Source organism: Plectrocnemia conspersa, unplaced genomic scaffold (genome assembly GCF_051122295.1).
Source record: "Plectrocnemia conspersa isolate PC_06_02 unplaced genomic scaffold, ASM5112229v1 ptg000007l, whole genome shotgun sequence".
Lineage (NCBI taxonomy): Eukaryota > Metazoa > Arthropoda > Insecta > Trichoptera > Polycentropodidae > Plectrocnemia > Plectrocnemia conspersa.
The window spans coordinates 7,610,069-7,628,591 of NW_028277171.1; the positions used below are offsets into that span (position 1 = coordinate 7,610,069).

At 29.7% G+C, this 18,523-nt stretch overlaps 2 protein-coding genes across 2 annotated transcripts in view; one reads left to right on the forward strand and one right to left on the reverse strand.

The window, feature by feature from the left end:
* Window positions 1–273: 273 nt before the first annotated feature.
* LOC148233784 (mutS protein homolog 4-like) lies at window positions 274–7,006 on the reverse strand. Its single transcript, XM_088188957.1, has 19 exons — window positions 6,930–7,006; window positions 6,717–6,864; window positions 6,507–6,649; window positions 6,349–6,429; window positions 6,139–6,302; window positions 5,433–5,623; window positions 4,908–5,029; window positions 4,623–4,849; window positions 4,367–4,561; window positions 2,891–3,220; window positions 2,723–2,826; window positions 2,557–2,659; window positions 2,346–2,462; window positions 2,139–2,240; window positions 1,952–2,065; window positions 1,816–1,886; window positions 1,613–1,750; window positions 1,361–1,550; window positions 274–1,295 (listed from the first exon to the last, which is right to left on the reverse strand). The coding sequence occupies exons 1-19, from the start codon at window positions 6,997–6,999 to the stop codon at window positions 600–602; spliced, it is 3,306 nt and encodes a 1,101-aa protein (XP_088045083.1). The 5' UTR covers window positions 7,000–7,006; the 3' UTR covers window positions 274–599.
* A 3,449-nt stretch (window positions 7,007–10,455) lies between these two features.
* Window positions 10,456–18,523, forward strand: part of LOC148233785 (G protein-coupled receptor Mth2-like) — a 38,894-nt gene continuing 30,826 nt past the window's right edge. Inside the window, exons 1-4 of the mRNA XM_088188889.1 lie at window positions 10,456–11,069; window positions 14,748–14,922; window positions 15,002–15,196; window positions 15,401–15,479. Coding sequence (XP_088045015.1) covers window positions 10,581–11,069; window positions 14,748–14,922; window positions 15,002–15,196; window positions 15,401–15,479 — 938 coding nt within the window. The 5' untranslated portion in view covers window positions 10,456–10,580. The remainder of the gene's footprint in view (window positions 11,070–14,747; window positions 14,923–15,001; window positions 15,197–15,400; window positions 15,480–18,523) is intronic.

Here is an 18,523-nt window from a genome sequence, read left to right on the forward strand (position 1 = left end):
CAGAATATCGACTAATATGAACCTAAGAAATCCACTTTCCACTTAACGTCAGATCTAGTCACGGAACCAAGAGTTCAACTCGATCTTCGGAGGTGACTTAGAAATTACGGCAATAACAAATATGTTTTATGTTTTGAGCAATGTATTACCGACATTAACCTTTTTATAAATTATAAAGTTATATCAAAAAATGCCAAAATTGATCAACTCCATATAATTTGAATGAATAAATTAAAAATGGATTTTTTACTATATTTAAAAAAATAGTTCAGATTTAATAATAAACAGTATTATTTACCATATTGACGTCACAATCCTATTGACAAGTTTAATGTGCAACAAACATCAATCATTGGGTGATTTTAATATTTCAATATTTCATTCACTTGCTATGGTGGATTTTTCTATTGAAAATATTTACACAAATGTTTTTATAATGTGCTCAACATAAACTAAAACCGCTGATGCAAGTTTTCCACTGGCGTTATAATTTATTTAAATTAACACTGCTATTAGAACAAATAAAGCGTTTGACTCGGTTCAATAAATACATTTTGATGAAACGAATCAATTGCATAATACAACTAAATAAAGATTTTTTAGCACATCTTTGACGACGCTTGAGATTGATCGCTTAAATCATAGCAATCTGAAGAGTCCAAATATGGAAGATCAGGTTCGCAAAAAATGACATCGTAATCAATGTCATCGCACATTTTAAACATATTCCTGAAATTGTCTTCGTCTGTTGATGTGTTATTCGTTAAGCTGGATGTACTCTTTGAAATGCTCGGCAACGTATCATCTTTTGATGTATTCCTCTTCGCCGTCGATATGACATTTATACTATTCACAATTGGATTATAATTCTTACTGTTAAAACTCGTACTGGAATTATGCGACATTTTGCTGATAGATGATATAGATCTTTTACTGGATACACTTTCAGTCGCTTTAGTATGCCGTGACGTGGAGTCGGCAAATTTATTATTTGAAAACGCTTCTAGTTCAAAATTCTTTGTGTTTTCATTAACAATCGATGATGAAACATTATTCGACATTATATCATTATTTCTGCTGTTAGTTGCAGTATTAAAATTTTCATTATCAGTTACTTCGATACACTCTGACGTTATTTTATGCAATAAATGAGAATTTTCCCGCTTGAAATCGTCAATGATTTTATCAAAGTTATTTTGAGAAGACTCTCTACTCCGAGATTCATGAATTAGCTTAGTTGCTAATTTATATAATTCCATATCATTGACGTTCAATCGTGATTCTTCCGGTACTGGCTATAAATTAAAATAAAATTCAATGAAGCTCACATACATAATATATAATATATATAAAATAATACCTTTTTATGCTTTGTTATTATTTCAACCAAGTCTTCAGCTAAATTTATAACAGTTTTAGGCAAATTTGTATTCCTAGCTAAGGCTAAACCATAATTATCAATATTTGTAACGCCTGGAATGATTTTATACTTGTACGTCAGCATATCGTTGCTATTTTCCTCTGTAGATTTAGTAGTTTCAGTGTGTGAACTAGAATACAATGAGTATTATTCAATACACTTTTTAAGTTCATAATATAAATAGAAACTTACTTGATAACATTAAAGTAGACGTCTTGAAGCTTAGTGAGATACAAAAAATGTGTCGTGAAGAATGTGAAAGCTTCGGTTGCGAGCAAATGCTCACATATTGCCCATGCCATACTTGTACCTTCTTCACTAGCTGTGCCTCTAAAATAATATAATATACTAATAGAACATCAATAAATTATTATATTTTATATATATACAAATACCTGCAAAACTCATCAATAATTATCAAACTGGTCGGAGTCAACGTTTGCAATATGTATTGCATTTCTTTCATCTTATATAATACAATATATTAATTAATATACAATATAGATATGTTATAAGATAAATAATACAAACTTCTAAAACATATGTTGATGCATTGCATTCAATACTATCATTGAAACCAATTCTGGAAAATATGTGATCAGCAATGCGGAATATAGCTCGCGTTGCCGGAACGAAACAACCAATCTAAAAGTATGTATACATTTTTAGACAGTTATACAATAAATATATTATATATTATATTTAAATTAAATGATACTTGTGCCATAATTTGCAATAAAGCAACCTGTTTGATGTAAATACTCTTACCGCCCATATTCGGACCGGTTATTATATTAAAATTATACTCCGGACTAGCAAACTAAAATAATTACAATATTAAATAATATTTCGGTACACCAAACGACATCTCTTGTGCAAGATTGAAATATTTATTGTCTTTGTAATATAATACACAAACACTAACCACATCGTTTGGTACTGGAGTAACAGGAATCACACAATCCAAAATGGGATGTATGGAATCTTTCAAGTGTAAATACTTATCGAATTTAGGACGCACATAGTTTCCAGAGCTGCTGATCTATAATTAGTAATTTATTAATATTTTTCTATAATAACTTGTGACTTGTTTTGATTTATTGACTGCTACTATTAAACTATTGATCAATTCATACCTGTGCCAAAGATAATATCATATCTAATTCAGCAATGTGTTCACATAATACGTACAATATTCCCATATAAGAACGTAGCTCGTTCAATAAACTGCATATTATTCTGTATAAATACATAATTTACATTATTAATTGCATTATAAATCACTATATACTAATTTATTACATATTGCTCATGGTTTGTATTTCAATCAATGATTCTTTTGCTTGTTGATCCAAAGTCACAATTTCCTCAGTCGTCATTGTTAATGTACTACCATGATTTTGCACCTACCATTAAAATTATAATAAATTACTTTAATAATTCAAAGGATTAAAATTTAATTTTACTTACTTCAATAAATACGGGTGGCAAATCGCTGACGTTAAAATTGTTTCTATTCTTAGTTCCGACCGGCAGCACAATATGGAAACCTTTGGACGTGTTACTGTTGAGACGCAGCGATAAACCATACGTTGTACCAAGTTGCTCGACTTTCTCTTGAATGTCGGTAATTAATTCAGAATATGATCTTCTCACAACGTCTAGTAATCCGTTAATATTGGGTTTCACGGCAAAGCAGCGTTGAAAATGAGCACCGGCACCTTTAGCAATGTGAGCATCGTCTTGTATGACCTTTTTGATACGTTCTGAGATTTCCGTGAACTTGGTACTTGATAAATCCTATTAATATTAAACATAAATTCTCAAATACTTGTCCATTCTTATGAAAATAATATGTGTGTAAACATTAATTAGGCATTGCAATAAGATTTCAATTGATTCATCCACCTTTGAAAGCGAAGAATCTGGAAATTGGTACAGAACGAAAGCACGAGCGACCATCAACGGCTAACAAATCATTGTTTGTACAATAAACATATTTTTGTGTTAATAAACGCTAAAAAATTCTGGAATAGTTTTCTAAGTTTTGAAATAATGTTTAATTTGAGTTTATTATAATAAAATAGATAAAATAGATAATTTTAATGAGCAATATATAAAATAAAATTCACATTTACCGTAATTTAATGAAATAGTATAATTATTAACTAAAACAAATTTTTAATTTTACTGCTGGTCAGAAAGTGAACACTCCATGAATAACTCGCAATATATGTAATATAAACTAATAAATTATTACTAGTCCACATGTGCCTCACTGGCTGGGATGTCACACCCCTTAGGGTTACCGAACCTTAAAAACTCAAATTAAACATTATTTCAAAACATACAAAACTATTCTAGAAATTTTATAAGCGATCACCTATACAAATACTCAGGCCCAATGTTGCTTAACTTCGGTCATTCGCTACGCAAACGAAACGCTAATGCGCAGTAGCGCAGTTTATATGTTTTAATGCACACTACAAATAAAATGTTGCTCAATCCATGCATTTATGTAATGCTCACTCCTTATTATTGTAATGCATAAACAATTAGTTTTATGGAAGAAAGTATATATAAAAATGTTAAATCTCTTCAAATAATTCTCTGTTAAATTGCCTCATTGATATACCAATATTAAAAATAGTAAAAAAATGTTGAATTGATATTAATAGTAGATTTATATGTTAGTATCCTACTCTTTAAAAAAGCATCTTGGAGTATAGTACATATATAAGTGTAGTAGTTTTAATGTGACCAAAACATTTCTATATATATTACTGATGGAAATTGAAAATGACATTAAATTATATACAGTAATGAATGTTATAACTAAAAAAATCCACATTTTTACTTTAAGTATATTAGGTTTGTAGCACTAAATTATATTTTACCACAATCAACAACCCCATTTCATATAAATAATGTATTGTGATTACTAACACTTTTAATTTTATGAAACCATCTTCCCTTTGCCATTTGCAATGCCTCCAACAAACTTGGTAGTGCATCCATCGTCATTTTGAGCTGAAGCGTCTGGTTCAACTGCGTCTCTCCAGCTCTATTCCCGTCTTGCACCGGCGGAAGCATACAAAGCCATAAAACTTTATCTACGTCTACAAAATATTTCATCGCTCTCTGAAAATATAAATTTAAGTTTAAGTACCCTTTTAATAACAAGTATATGATTAGAGTGTACTCTTAAAGCGGGCATGAGTCCTTCGTTATTTTGCAGCAGTTCATCGATGCAATCCAGACGGCTGTTTATAAACCTTTCATCACAAGGTGGTTGTAAGATATTGGCTCTCAGATTGCGAAGACCCCCTGCAGTGAGCGTGTAATTCAATATGGAGAGCAGACAACTCCGGCGGTTAGGCATCTGTACTATTGATTCGACCAGTTCAAGCCTAATCGACGTATCAACGTCTAAAACAATAATACAAATTAATATTTAAAATGCATCGTGTAGGAAAGACTAATTTACCAATCAGTGTTGAATTTTGAGAGCTGTGATATTCAATCTTTAACGAATGGGGAGCAATGTGTATGCAATGTATGAGTTCTATGTATTTTAACAACGCGGCTACTGCCGTCAGTGCGTAGAACCTGTAAATATGATATATTTTTAATAAATATGAATTACTAAGACAGGACAATTAATAAACAAGAAAATAAGAAATAAATACTACACATAATTCTTGAAAAGATAAGTTTTGTTGAAAATGTGCAATTGAGACAGAACGTCAGTTTGAAAAAAAATCATATTTATCTTATATCTGAATCTATTTAGCTCCACTTGCATCTACAAACACAAGAAAAATCATATTGATTCTTTTTTAGGCTAAAAAATCAATCTTGAATGACAATATAACATAGTATGAGCGACGTTTCCACAACAACAAATCAAAGCACTACTGTTTCCTCCCAAACTGACGAAATTCTGATACACAATTGATTGTAATTTAGGGTCCTTGCTTTAAGTATGCAATTATATTATATGATTAATTACTTATGAATGATCTGTAGTTGAATATTAACATATTCTGGAGCTGAAAGCTGTTTCATATACTGTAAGCCAGCCGAATCTGAGAAACATTTCCTCTGCACCGATACAAGTTGTATACTTGGGAATTGATCTCTTATCAATCTATATAATTCAGTTGGTATTGTACCACAGTTGAATGTATGTGGGACTATTATCTGTAACAGAAATATAATAAACTGATATTATAATTAAAACGTGGAATTTATGCTTCGACAAGATAGTTTCAAGAGGAATGATTTTATTTGAATACAAATTTTTTTAATACAACTAAATATAAATTTCATTTAAAATAAGAGTAAGCTGAATATAAAAGTGTTTATTTTGTACTAAACCATTCCAAAAATGTTCCTGTCGTATTGTATATGAGTCGTTCAAAAGCAAATTTGACGGTAATTGAGTATTTTTCTAAGCAAAAATTAAAAATTGGTCCTAATCATAATATTATAACTATACGTAGACTTAAGCAAGTAAATATGCTAAGATAAATAAATAGATTTAAGTTTGTCCACTAACAAAGGTACTTTCAAATTATGTTTTTCTTAAGTAATTTGTAATTAATGAGAAAATTAAGCACGGTGGTCAAAATAATATATAAAAAGTCAATATAACCACTATTGCTTTTGAACGATACATCAATCAAGTATTGTGAATCTGTTAAGATATAGCATACTTCGACTGGATTGAAATAATGCAACTTTGTAAGGGAATGTATGTATGAATGAGTGTCGCTCAATTGGGAGAGCATCAATTGTGGTCTCGCTAAATCTATAACGGCTATGCCTACTTCACATTTAGCCGTGCCTCTTCCTTCGGTTATTGCTGAAATAATCATTGCTATATTATTGAGTCTTTATTTTATTTATTTCTTTAAAATCATTACCAATAATAATGCGTGAATCACAAACAGTCGTATTGCTAGTCACCGAACATGGAGTGGTATGCGAACGGCTGTTAAGAGCTCCTAATAAATTTAAAGAATAAACTTTATAACACAATATTAATAAAACATGATAGAGAAATAAGTTAGGCATTAAATACCAAATCGATTAAACGCATTAACGCTTTTAGGAGTAACGTCGCTCTTGTTGAATGAAAATAGCACTTTTTTATTTCGGTTGGAGTACGAATTTTTATTGCTGGATACGGACTCGTCTAATGGATTTGCAGATATGGGTGAATGTCTGTAATGGTGGAATAGAAATTTGCATTAAAAATTGATTATCTCTGCAATTAGGCATCTGTTTTTACCGCTTTCTTAATGGAGGTATTAACGGGGGTCTCATGTGAGTCACTCCGCTTGATGTGGAGGCATTCTCTGACACTTGAGGAACAATAAACGGGTAGTTGAAAGATTTTGTAATGTCTCTATTGATCGTTTGCGATATATGAGAGGACTCTTGAAAAAAAATGGCGTCTATTTAATATTTTTCCTTTTAATACATTTAACGGTAAAGTACTTACCAGTGGGTCGAAAATTGTGGTAAGCTCCCCTCGATTTACCTCTCTTTTGCGCTCCATGAAAGACGTTCATATTGACAGCAAAAAGTATGACATCAAATGAAATCAAAAATGGCGGATTGAAAATTTTGGCCATAATATATAAAAAATTCAACCATATACTATTTTTTTATATTTATAATATATATTTTAAATAATAATCAACGCATTTTTAAATCATAATTTTTGTAATAATTTAAATAGTTTAAAAGATACTTGTTAAGAATAGCGTCACCACGCTCAGAAATCAATGGTTATGAATTCTCCGCTATGTCATATTGCTGGTTTGGCCCTAACGGCTACAAAAAGTGACCAACAACATTTTGCTACATAAATATGTCTTAAAATTAAAACAGGTTAGGTGCGAACGAGCGGCAATGAGCGACAGAGACGTAGCTAGGGAATCCAAATGAACGAATTAGCACCCCCCTTATTTTAATATATATAATACATATATAAACTTAAAGAGTTTCTGCACCCATAGTTATGGCCATCTGAATGTGCATTTAAAGAGTGGAGGTTTCGAAATGGTATTAAACCGTCCTAGGAAGGTGGTGGACCCCCTTTTAATTTATTATCAGAATGTAAGGGGACTGAACTTCAAGACCGTTGACTTCCTGTCCGCTATTTGTGCCCAAGAACATGACGTCAGTGCTCTCACGGAATCATGACTGACGGATTCTGTGCTGAACGCTAAACTCTTCGAAGATCGATACACCGTGCTCAGAAGAGAGCAATGCAGCAGAGGCGGAGTTGTACTTTTGGCTGTCCGCACAGATTAAGTACGTGATACGTGGAGATTTAACCATTTCAATGCTGACGGAGAACATCTTTGAGTCTGAATATGTTTTGCGAAAAATCATTTTGGGCGATTTTAATTTGTCTACGAACGTTGGCGCCAAAATTGACATAAGTTTAATAAATAATATTTCAAATTTAAAACAAATAAATTGTGTCAATAATAATTTTGCTGACAAGTTAGATTTAATTTACACAAATGTAAATAATTGCATAGTAATTAGGAGCGAATTCACATTAGTGCCGGAAAATAATCATCACCCGGCGCTAATGATAAAGTTAAATGTAAATAAAAATAGCATATTTACGAATGAGGTGGAATGCGTGAGCGAACGGAATATATGCGGATGGTCGTTTGGAAATTGTGTAGATTTTGATTTATTGAATAATTTACTTTTAGGTATGGACTGTAATCGAGTGAGTGAGTGCGTTGATATTAAATCTTCCCTAACAGCCTTCTATGAGATACTCTACTGTGAGTTCGATCAGCACTTGACTCGATAGCGCCCTCGAGTGCTTGACGTGACACATACTAGAAGGTTTTCTCCTGAAACCATTTCATTGCTAAAAAGAAAGCACACTTTCCATAAGTTATGGAAAAATCGAAACAACCCCTAGACCCATATTACTTAAAAGTAGATAAAGAGAATAAAATGATGCTCATTGTAGGAGACTAACCCATGTAGTTTTATCAGTGTAGGGTATCAAAATATCAAATATTATCCCTTTTCGCTCAAGAAAGCCGAAATATTAGCTCACCCTACCTATGCGAAAGATCCCACTTTCTGTTATTATAGCGCAAATTTTAAAGATTGAATTTACTAGGTTTGATATTCTTGTACGGTATGCGCGACGTGGCAACATCAAAGGAATACATTTACTTAATTTCAGGCAAGTCTAACGGTATAGTATCAATTAATTATGTTATGTAACAGAGAAACGTTGCGGCCTGCCTGATAGGGATGGCTGGCGAAATGAAAACAAAAGCAGGTATTGTATACACGAAATTTTTTCCAATTTTTGTACATATTTATCTACATTCAGACATATTTTTACCCAAATAGTCCACAGAATATGCTCCACTAAACACATTACTTGAAAACAGATCAGCGTAGGATATCAAAATACAATAATATCATGCAGGATTTACATATGTTTTATTCTATAATATTTACATAAACATTTATAACTTAAATTTAAAATATGTTGCTTTTCACATGAGTAGGAATAACTAAGTATATGAAAAATAAATAAATAATTTATTTCGAAAAGAAATATTATTGCAATATTCTAAAATAAATAATAAATGTGCAATAATTAAAATAATAATATATAAATTAATCACATTTCAATTACATAAATATCACAATCATTAATTCATACATTTTAAAAATAGAAACAAGTTTATTATTTTCTATGCACTCTTTAATTATAGGGTTCCTTTGGATAATCGTAACTGACAAAAAATAATGAGTTAAGTAGGAATATATTTTATTGAAATAAACCGCAGAGTGGTGATTTGGCCCCTGGTTTAAAAATTTAGGATGCATCTAGAAGCGGTCGATTAAAAACGATATTTTGCCAAAAACGATGTTTTCCTATACTTACTGTTCCAAAATAAGAAAGACTTAGAGCCTGTATTTTCAAAAATATTTTTTCCGACAATGTAATAAAAAAATGAAAGTGGAGAAATAAATGGGACAAAAAGGTTTTTGTACACAGTCGTCCTATTGATTTTTATTAGTACTCGTAGACAACACAATAAAAGATCAGCGTATTTTTAGAAGTACCTGAATATAAGAGTGATCGTTTGCTTATTATAACAATAATGAACATTTCGTGTTTCAAACATAAAACACGAAATATGCATAAATATACAGACGGATAATTGTTATTTCATGTCGGAAACTTCAATCGAAATTTGACCTGATTGTTAATTATATGTCCCAAAAAAATGAAGACGACAATAGTTACTACGTTTTTAATTATTATCTTCAAAGAAAATGTTCCGACTCTTAAATCCTCTGATTTTTTGCCAAAACTTGCAAGCATGTATCAATTAATAATATTTAATAATATATCACAGCAAACACCTAGATATAAAGCATTCAGTTCGACTTTAAATGAATAGAATCGTCATCATATATCCAAGAAGACGTTAGAAAAAATCAATGGATTTTCTTAGGAACTCCTTTTTCACCCACCGTATTCTTTAGATGTTGCTCAAAACGTCTATCATCTATTTAGATCCCTAAAACAGTTTTTGGGTGAAAAAAAAGTTTACAAAAATGGATATAAAAAAATGACATTAAAGAATTTATTTCTTTCAAAAATACATAATTTTTCGAATCAGATATAAAATCAATTAATTAGCATGTGGAGAACAATTGTAGAAAAAGATGGAGAATATATAATTCGTAAAAGTATTATACGTTTTATTTTTTAACTCATTTAACCCGCACCTTAAAAAACGCAAAGACTTATGTGACAACTTGATGCATACTAAATAAACAAATACAAAAAAAGATTAAAAATATTAATAATTAGTAGAAGGGGTAGATAAAAATTCGATCAGATTATTAGGCCACGGTACCTCTTGTATTTCGATAATGATAAGAAAGCGAGCCACTGTTTGAGCACTGCTGACATGTCGAGCATGCGCACGCGAGTCCCTAAGTGGCGGGAATAACATTGCAATCAACAAATTGAGTTCTTCTCTATGATCGCTCGGTCGTGTTGTTGCGCCTTATTTTGACACAACTTCCGATAGTGACAAAACTTGTGACATTTTTTTTGCGCGTTTCAAATGTTAAAAAAATGTTATTGAGACCGCGCAAAATGTCCAAGATCAAATCGCTGGCGATTCTGATCTTCGGATACTTGAACTTCGGTTTATTGCAAGTGAAAAGTGAACCCCCGTGTAACTTTCACATGAGTGTCGATCTGACGAACAGTAAAAAATACTCCAATGGTTCCATTTTTTTGGACGGTATTTTGTACCGCAGAGAGCATACTTTTAGACACAGCGACGAATATAGAGGGATGCAGTTGAGAGGCTGCCCGTGCTTGTACAAGCAGTGTATGAGAAAGTGTTGTCCACAAGGGCAGAAGTTCTCCGATTCGTCTTGCGTCGAAAGCCAAGACCAAGAGGTGAATCCATTCAGTCCGCCAATTTTCACGACTCAGTTTAATAAGACGAATATAGAAGCAAAAAGCCACTTTGCGTATATTTACGGAAACCCTTGCTCAAAGGATAGATTTACACTGAGCCCTGGGGATTTTATCGACGAGTACTACTTATTAGAGGTTAGTATATTTTGATTTTATTCAACTAATTAGTATAAGACTTTTGGCAAACTTCTTAGGGGTAAACAAGATTCAGTAATTAGTGTAAGTTGCCATTTGGAATGCAATAAATCAAGTCAAACTTTGCTGTAAACATTCTTGTACAGTTCAAATACAAAATAAATACATGTAAAAGTATTTTATTTTTAATTATGGGTTGCTTAGTAATTTGATTAGTTTTCCCTTAAAAGATTTAATTGCCAATTTACTGTTAATTTCGCGATATTCTATTACACAAATATTATAATATGTTTTGGTTAATTGGAGGGAGTCAATATCAGATCGCGATTAACCATAATATCAATTCGATTGAAATAATTTGAATATATATAAAAAATCAATACCTATATACAAAAAATAATTTCTAGTGTTATACGTTATTTAAAATACTATATAATTTATGCGATTCATAATATTATATATTTGCCATAGGAATTAATGATGTAATTAATTAAAGTATCAATACATACATTTTTAAACTATCATTTGAAATATTTTCTGTAAAATAAATATAATTTATTTTTGATTGCAATAATACCGGTATTACCGGTATTGATATTATTATTATTATTTTAATATGCAAAATCAAAGCATTCGACTATCACGGCAATTATTGTTTCGATGCATTCAATATTTTAATTACAAATTATTTGACAAAAACGCTTTCATTGAATACAAAAAAATATTTTCGAAAATACGGAAGCAAAATCTTTTTTCATCGTTTTTGCTCGACCATTTTTGCATGCCTCCTAAATTTTTATAGCAGGTGCCAGAGCGTATATGTTTTGTCAGTTATGATTTTCTGTAAGAACTTTATGATAAAGGAGTTTGTAAATCTGTTCCAAATGCGACATATTTAAAAAAACAGATTTAGCTGATTGATGATTGTGAAATTTATGTAATTGTGGGTTGATTTATTTATATTATTTTCTTTTAATTATTGCACATTTAATATTAATTTTAGAACATCTCAATTATGTTTATTTTCGAAAAATTTATTTCTACTCATGTTAAAAGTAAAATTAATTATATTTCAGTTATAAATGTTTAGGTAAATACTATAGAAAAAATACGAAATACTGCATAACAATTTTAGTTGTAGAAAATTTGGACTAGCATATGCGATTTTTTTTTAAATCATTAATTTGCATTTTTTAAATAAATTATGTTTTGAGTTTTGAAATTTAAAACTCTTTTAGTGCACTCTTAATGATGTAATGTAATAAAAAGCTATCATATTTAGTTGTTACAACAATAAAAAAATATTATATTTTTATAATTTTTACATCAAAGTTTGATGTAAAAAAAAACATCAAAACATTTTAATTATTAATTCTTATTTTAATTATATCTATTACAACCCATATTTAGTTGGTAACAAATTACATTGCATTATTTTATATTAAAAAATGTTTTTTTAAGAAAACATACATTTCACGTAAATTTTTTGATACTTACTAATTGCTAATATTTAACACCTGTGTTTAGTGAAGCATATCCCTTAAACTATTTGCGTAAAAATATGTTTTAAATAATAGAAAGAATTTAGTGTATGGAATACCTGCTTTAGTTTTAAGTTCGCCAGCCATCCTTATTATTAAATAGGGGGCGGCATGTAGCTGCGGTGCGGTCATTTCTCTGTTACATAACAGACTAACTTGGAACTGCTAGGTAGCATTAGACTTGCCTGAGATGAAGCCAATGCGTTCCTTTTATGTCGGGCATATCTTACAAAAATACGGAAAATGATATAAATTTCAAGATATAAGAAGTACGGATATTTTCACTACTACCGGTATATCATTTTGTACTACCGGTAGTACCAAAGCTTAATTTTTTTCCATACCATTATTACTGGTATTGCAACTCCAACATATTACATACACAAATATGTTCTAATTTATTTGTAAATTATTTACGATATAGCTTCAATCGACAAGTGTATCTGGCAGACACGGCAGTGTAATTTTGATACAAGGATGAAAGCAGAACTTAATGGATTACTATATCGACCACATTATATATTATTTATCTGAAATTTATTTTCATGCACAATACTATTTCACACAAGATAAAAATAACACGAACTGGAAAAGCAAAATAAAATAAAATATTTACGATACTGTATTTTGGTGTAGTTAGTACAGCTATGATGTATTTCTTCTTATATTTTTCTGCAATGCATTATCAAATTATTAGACTAAACACAAATAAATTGATAGCGTATATATTTATTTGTAATAAATAATAATAAAATGCATTACCTTATAAATAAAAATACCATTGACCTATTTTAGCATTTGGTGTCCAATACAATGGAGGGGAGGTCTAATTGAATAACACAATTGGTATTCTACTAGGATAGCAAAAAGTCAATAGTCGAACGATTGGAAAGCTAAATAAATAGAACTGAACGTTAAATATATAAACCTTTTTTTAATAAACTATTAAAATAATATAAATTTGTTTTGGTTTAGAAAGTTATTAAAATATATTGAATTAGATATAGATTTAATTATACTAGTTGTCAATTGTAGACCAATAAGTGACGCATTGCTGACTTCACTGCTATGGTCTGTGTGGCACAAACCGAGCAATACGTGATGCTATCAAAAGTTGAGTCGATTATACGATTAATTAAGATAATTTTTATGTTAATTTAAAAGCAAATATATTAATGTATAACCATGTAAGAACCATGATACAAACGTGTTATAAAAGCTTACCCATAATTTAAAATTAAATAGTATGTATATTGAACTAGAACGTTTGTGTATATAATGCTATATTTATATAATAATCGCTAATTCTGATCCATCAGACACGATAGAAATCAGTAACCAAAACAACTTACTGTTTGTTTATTCTCTAAGGTAACGAATTATTTTATGTTATCCTTTAACGGATCAGACTAGCGTTATAATCCGATTAATATCGATCAGAGACTAGAGAGACTCACGCATTTTAAGAGATTGACGAGTACTTATTCAGGGACTTTGGATTCAACATGGACTCATTATTCAACACCGCCGCTCGATAATAAATGTTAATAATATCTGGCTAAATAATTTTTACAACTCGTCATCAAATATTGAAAATGTCATTTATGACAGAAGCAGCGATTTTATATCTTAGCGATGACTTTGCATCAACATCAACTATCGCTCTTCAATCACAACACAACTACAATTGTAGAGACGTTATCTGTAGAAGAATAAGAGCCCAAACTGTAAAGCACAGATTCCCCAAATGCCTATTGACATTCCATACCACAGACAGTGAGCGGTTGAACAAATCTATGCAGAAAGATGATAAAACTTACTCGGAGAAAATGCATTTTTTTTATTTTTAGTGTACATTATAAAACTGTATAATATTAAGTTACTATTAGTATTATTATTAGTAGTTACTATAAGTGTACAATATAAGACTGAATAATAAGTTTAGATTTAGGCTTTAATTTAAGAATCATTATACAAAGTTTATTTTAATTATGGATCTGTTTCTGGGTTGTTTATACATATTGAGTAAACGCAATATTTGGTTCAGTTGCATATACAAATAGACAGTCTCGGTCGGTTTCTAATATATATTTTGTAACTTCAAAGCAAATAATAAATGTTTCTCTTACGATTTTAGAATGGATCGATATACCTTCCCAATCAAGGCATAAAAATGTTTGATCAAATGGAATATTGCTTAGATTTTATAAAAGAAGGAGATGATTTTTTCATTTTACCCATGATGTGTTTCGGTGAACAAGAGGTGATTGACGAAGATGAAAATAAAATAATATACATAATCAACGCATTGGGTAAGAGTAAAATATGTATATATGTATACGATTGCTATTATTTATTATAAAAATAACATTTTGTGCTATTTATTCGCAGGTATGGGAATTTCAGTTCCATTCCTGTTTGTCACGTTGTTGGTTTACGGATTTGTTCCCGAGCTTCAGAATCTTCACGGAAAAGCTTTGATGGGCTACGTTTCTGCACTTTTACTGGCGTATATATTTTTAATATTAATACAAATGATGCATTTCCTAGGTAATGGACTTCCCGACAAAACTTGTCTGGCGATAGGTAAGACTATAAACTTAAAAGCATCCCAATGGAATAGCATATGAAGCATTGAACTAAAACTTATCTTACGTAAAGTCTGACTATGAAACGTATATGGCAGACATATGTATTTCAATACAAAAAAATCTTCATAAGCATATTCAACTATATTAATATATATATATGTATATTATTAGTATATTTTATTACGAAATATTTTTTCAGGATTTATTATGTACACGTGTTTCATGATTAGTTTCTTCTGGTTGAACGTTATGTCTTTTGATATATTCTGGACATTTAGGTAAGTGTTTTTAAAAGTATCTTAATATATTGTAGTAATGTCTAAAACGGTCAAAATATAAATGTATATATATATACACGACAGTCTTGTATTACTTTCGCTTTTATAGTCCATTTCATTCCATTTTAGAAGTCCCTATAGAGATCGTACTAAGAAAGTTTCTTTGATGAATTTTATTTAACTTTTCAACGATGTCATTCAGAAAACTTTTTTAATCAGATCCATAATTATTATTATCAAGCAAATACCTTATTTTATTACTCATATATCAAATAATTTAATAGTAAAATAACACAAGAATAATGTGATATTAATACCAAATTTCTCATATATTCAGACAGTTATATTCCACACGTTTCATGCCGTTTATTATCATATTCCGGCCTCTGTTAAGTGCATTATATAAATTTTATGTTAGGTACTATATTTATACAAATATACGAAATATAAAAGTACAATAATAAAAAAGCCACGTGTTACTTTATAATGATTTATGGCAACTATTACAATAAAATTATATCTTTCATAATTCCTTTGCCGCATAATATATGTTTATTTTAATCTAAATATGACGTAACTAATAATATTTCAATAAATACGTCATAAATTATGTTCATAATCGTGGGCAATATACAATTTAATATTATACAAATAGGATTGTGACCGCGTTTATTTTAAATAGTATTGTAATATTTAATATGTTTATACAATATCTAAGTCTTGTATATAGCAGTGTTTATAACCTAAATAGTAAACAACTAAAAGAAAATGAATATCTATTATAATATCAACGTCGTATATACGTATTTTAGGAAGGCCTTCGACTACGTTTGTTATGAGTTATTATTAAAAAAATTGTTGGACCTCGATTGCTCGGATGATTTAACTCGGTTATTTGAGCGATCGTAGACAATTTGTACACGATCTGAGCGATCATAGATAATTCGATATTCGAGAGAGTCCAAATGATTGAAAATTGTTTAAATGCATCTGCTATAATTTAGATTCACTATGGAGATGAATTCTCATCAACTATCTCCCCTTTAGTGTCGGAAAATGCCATATTATGTGATTTTCTCGATTGTGTTCGCCATCAGATTATTCCTATGATTTATATTTTTATTTATATTTTTTTGTGTATTGTAATAATACTACGTATTATTTTAATTTTTTTTATATAATCACGTAGTTACGTTTTATGGATATATTAATTAAGTCTACTTATAACAAATATATATTTATTTATTTAATATATTAACTAATTGCCCAATAAACACATATACATAATAAGATTTTATAGGTTAAGTAACGCAAACTTTGTCGAGGAATTACTGTATTTACAGCATTATAATCCGCGAAAGCTTAAACTTTTGAATAGCAAACATTCAAGTTTCTCACGATTCAAAGAAAACCAATTGTGTTTCGTAACGTAATGAGAATATAAATTATATACAATGCCTCGTTCGATATAATATACAATAGCTTCAATATACACATTTGTGTACCAACGCTTCATATTATATTAGGATAGAAATTCCTTTCGCATGAATTTCCAGCAAGAATTAAATTACCCTTTGTCTAATGGCCTATGAATTCCTTTTTTATCTCACTTTAACGTTGTTAGTGTTGCGAGGCCGAGACTTTAAACTTATGTTGCTCATTCATCTTAAAAAAACCGCAGATAAAATATTGCTACGCTTTGTGTGTTTTGCTTGTGTTTTTTATTGTACAATGAATAAAGTTTTGCAATATTATAATCAAGCGATCAAATTACATGAAACTTTGGATAAATTAATCATGTTAATGTGTGACACATTAATATCTCAAAAGGAAACCGCATAACCATATCCTACCGCAAAATAAAGCGCTCGATGCACAATTTAATAAAATACATTCAGAATTTGATAATGAATTTTTACGTTTTACTTATGACTAGAGGCTTGTATATTTCGAATATGTAAATACCAGATATATTTGATTAGCTAAAATATTTATTTTTAGTGCATTTTATTTTTTTAATATCTAAAAACACCAAAAACTGACTAATTTTTAAACACAATTGTGTATTACAAAAACGCAAGTAGTCATTATTAATCTGATGTACTGCTGCAGCCTATATATATAGCCTAATTGTGCTATTTTTAGAAAATTTATCGTTTTTATTTAATTTATGACCAACTAAAAATAATATAAAAGACACTGTAATTGTCGAAGTTACCATAAATTACTCATATTTTCAAGTAAATATTGTCCAGCTGTGTACTTCTGCGATTACTGGTATTGAATTTTGTATCTTTTAGAGATAGAAAATTTTTAATATATAATATGTACTTGCTAGATTTTATTTATTCATACATGTTATTAGAAAAATGTAGGTAAACCTAATCTGTGATAATGGATTGGAATTATAATTGAATAATAATTACTAATTCTGGTCTTCCAGACACGATAGAAATAAAATATAATATTTAAACTTATAGTTGAGTTTTACACTATTTAATAATTATTTATTATCTGTGAGTATCTGACGATCCCGCATGTGACAAGTGCATGTGTATCAAACATTTAAGATTTAATTAGAGAATAGCTTGATTGTTTTTGATTTAAAATTACATTTACTTATCCTAAGATTTATAGTAATCGTAATTTGTCTGGAATCCGGGTTTTGGATTATATAGTCACAGCGCGAAAATAATGAACTTGAGATATTTATATGAAAATAGTTAATGTTTTAATGTTAAATAAAGTATATGAATTTTTCGTTTGTGTTGTTCTTCGACTGTTGTCGTTGAATTGTCATTTCTTATATTTCATATACTCAATATTGCAATTTTTGGTTCGAAATAGGATTAATGAAATATTTTTCTTTGTAGATGTTTTTTGTAAATTCAAGTAGAGATGACAAGATTTAGCTGCATGAAGCATTTAACAGCGTAGTTATCAACTGCAAGGTAACAGAGTTGGTTATATTTTAATAATAATGAATAACATTGTTGTTTTTTCGTGTGACATTAACTAATGGTTTACTGTTAGAACAATTATGT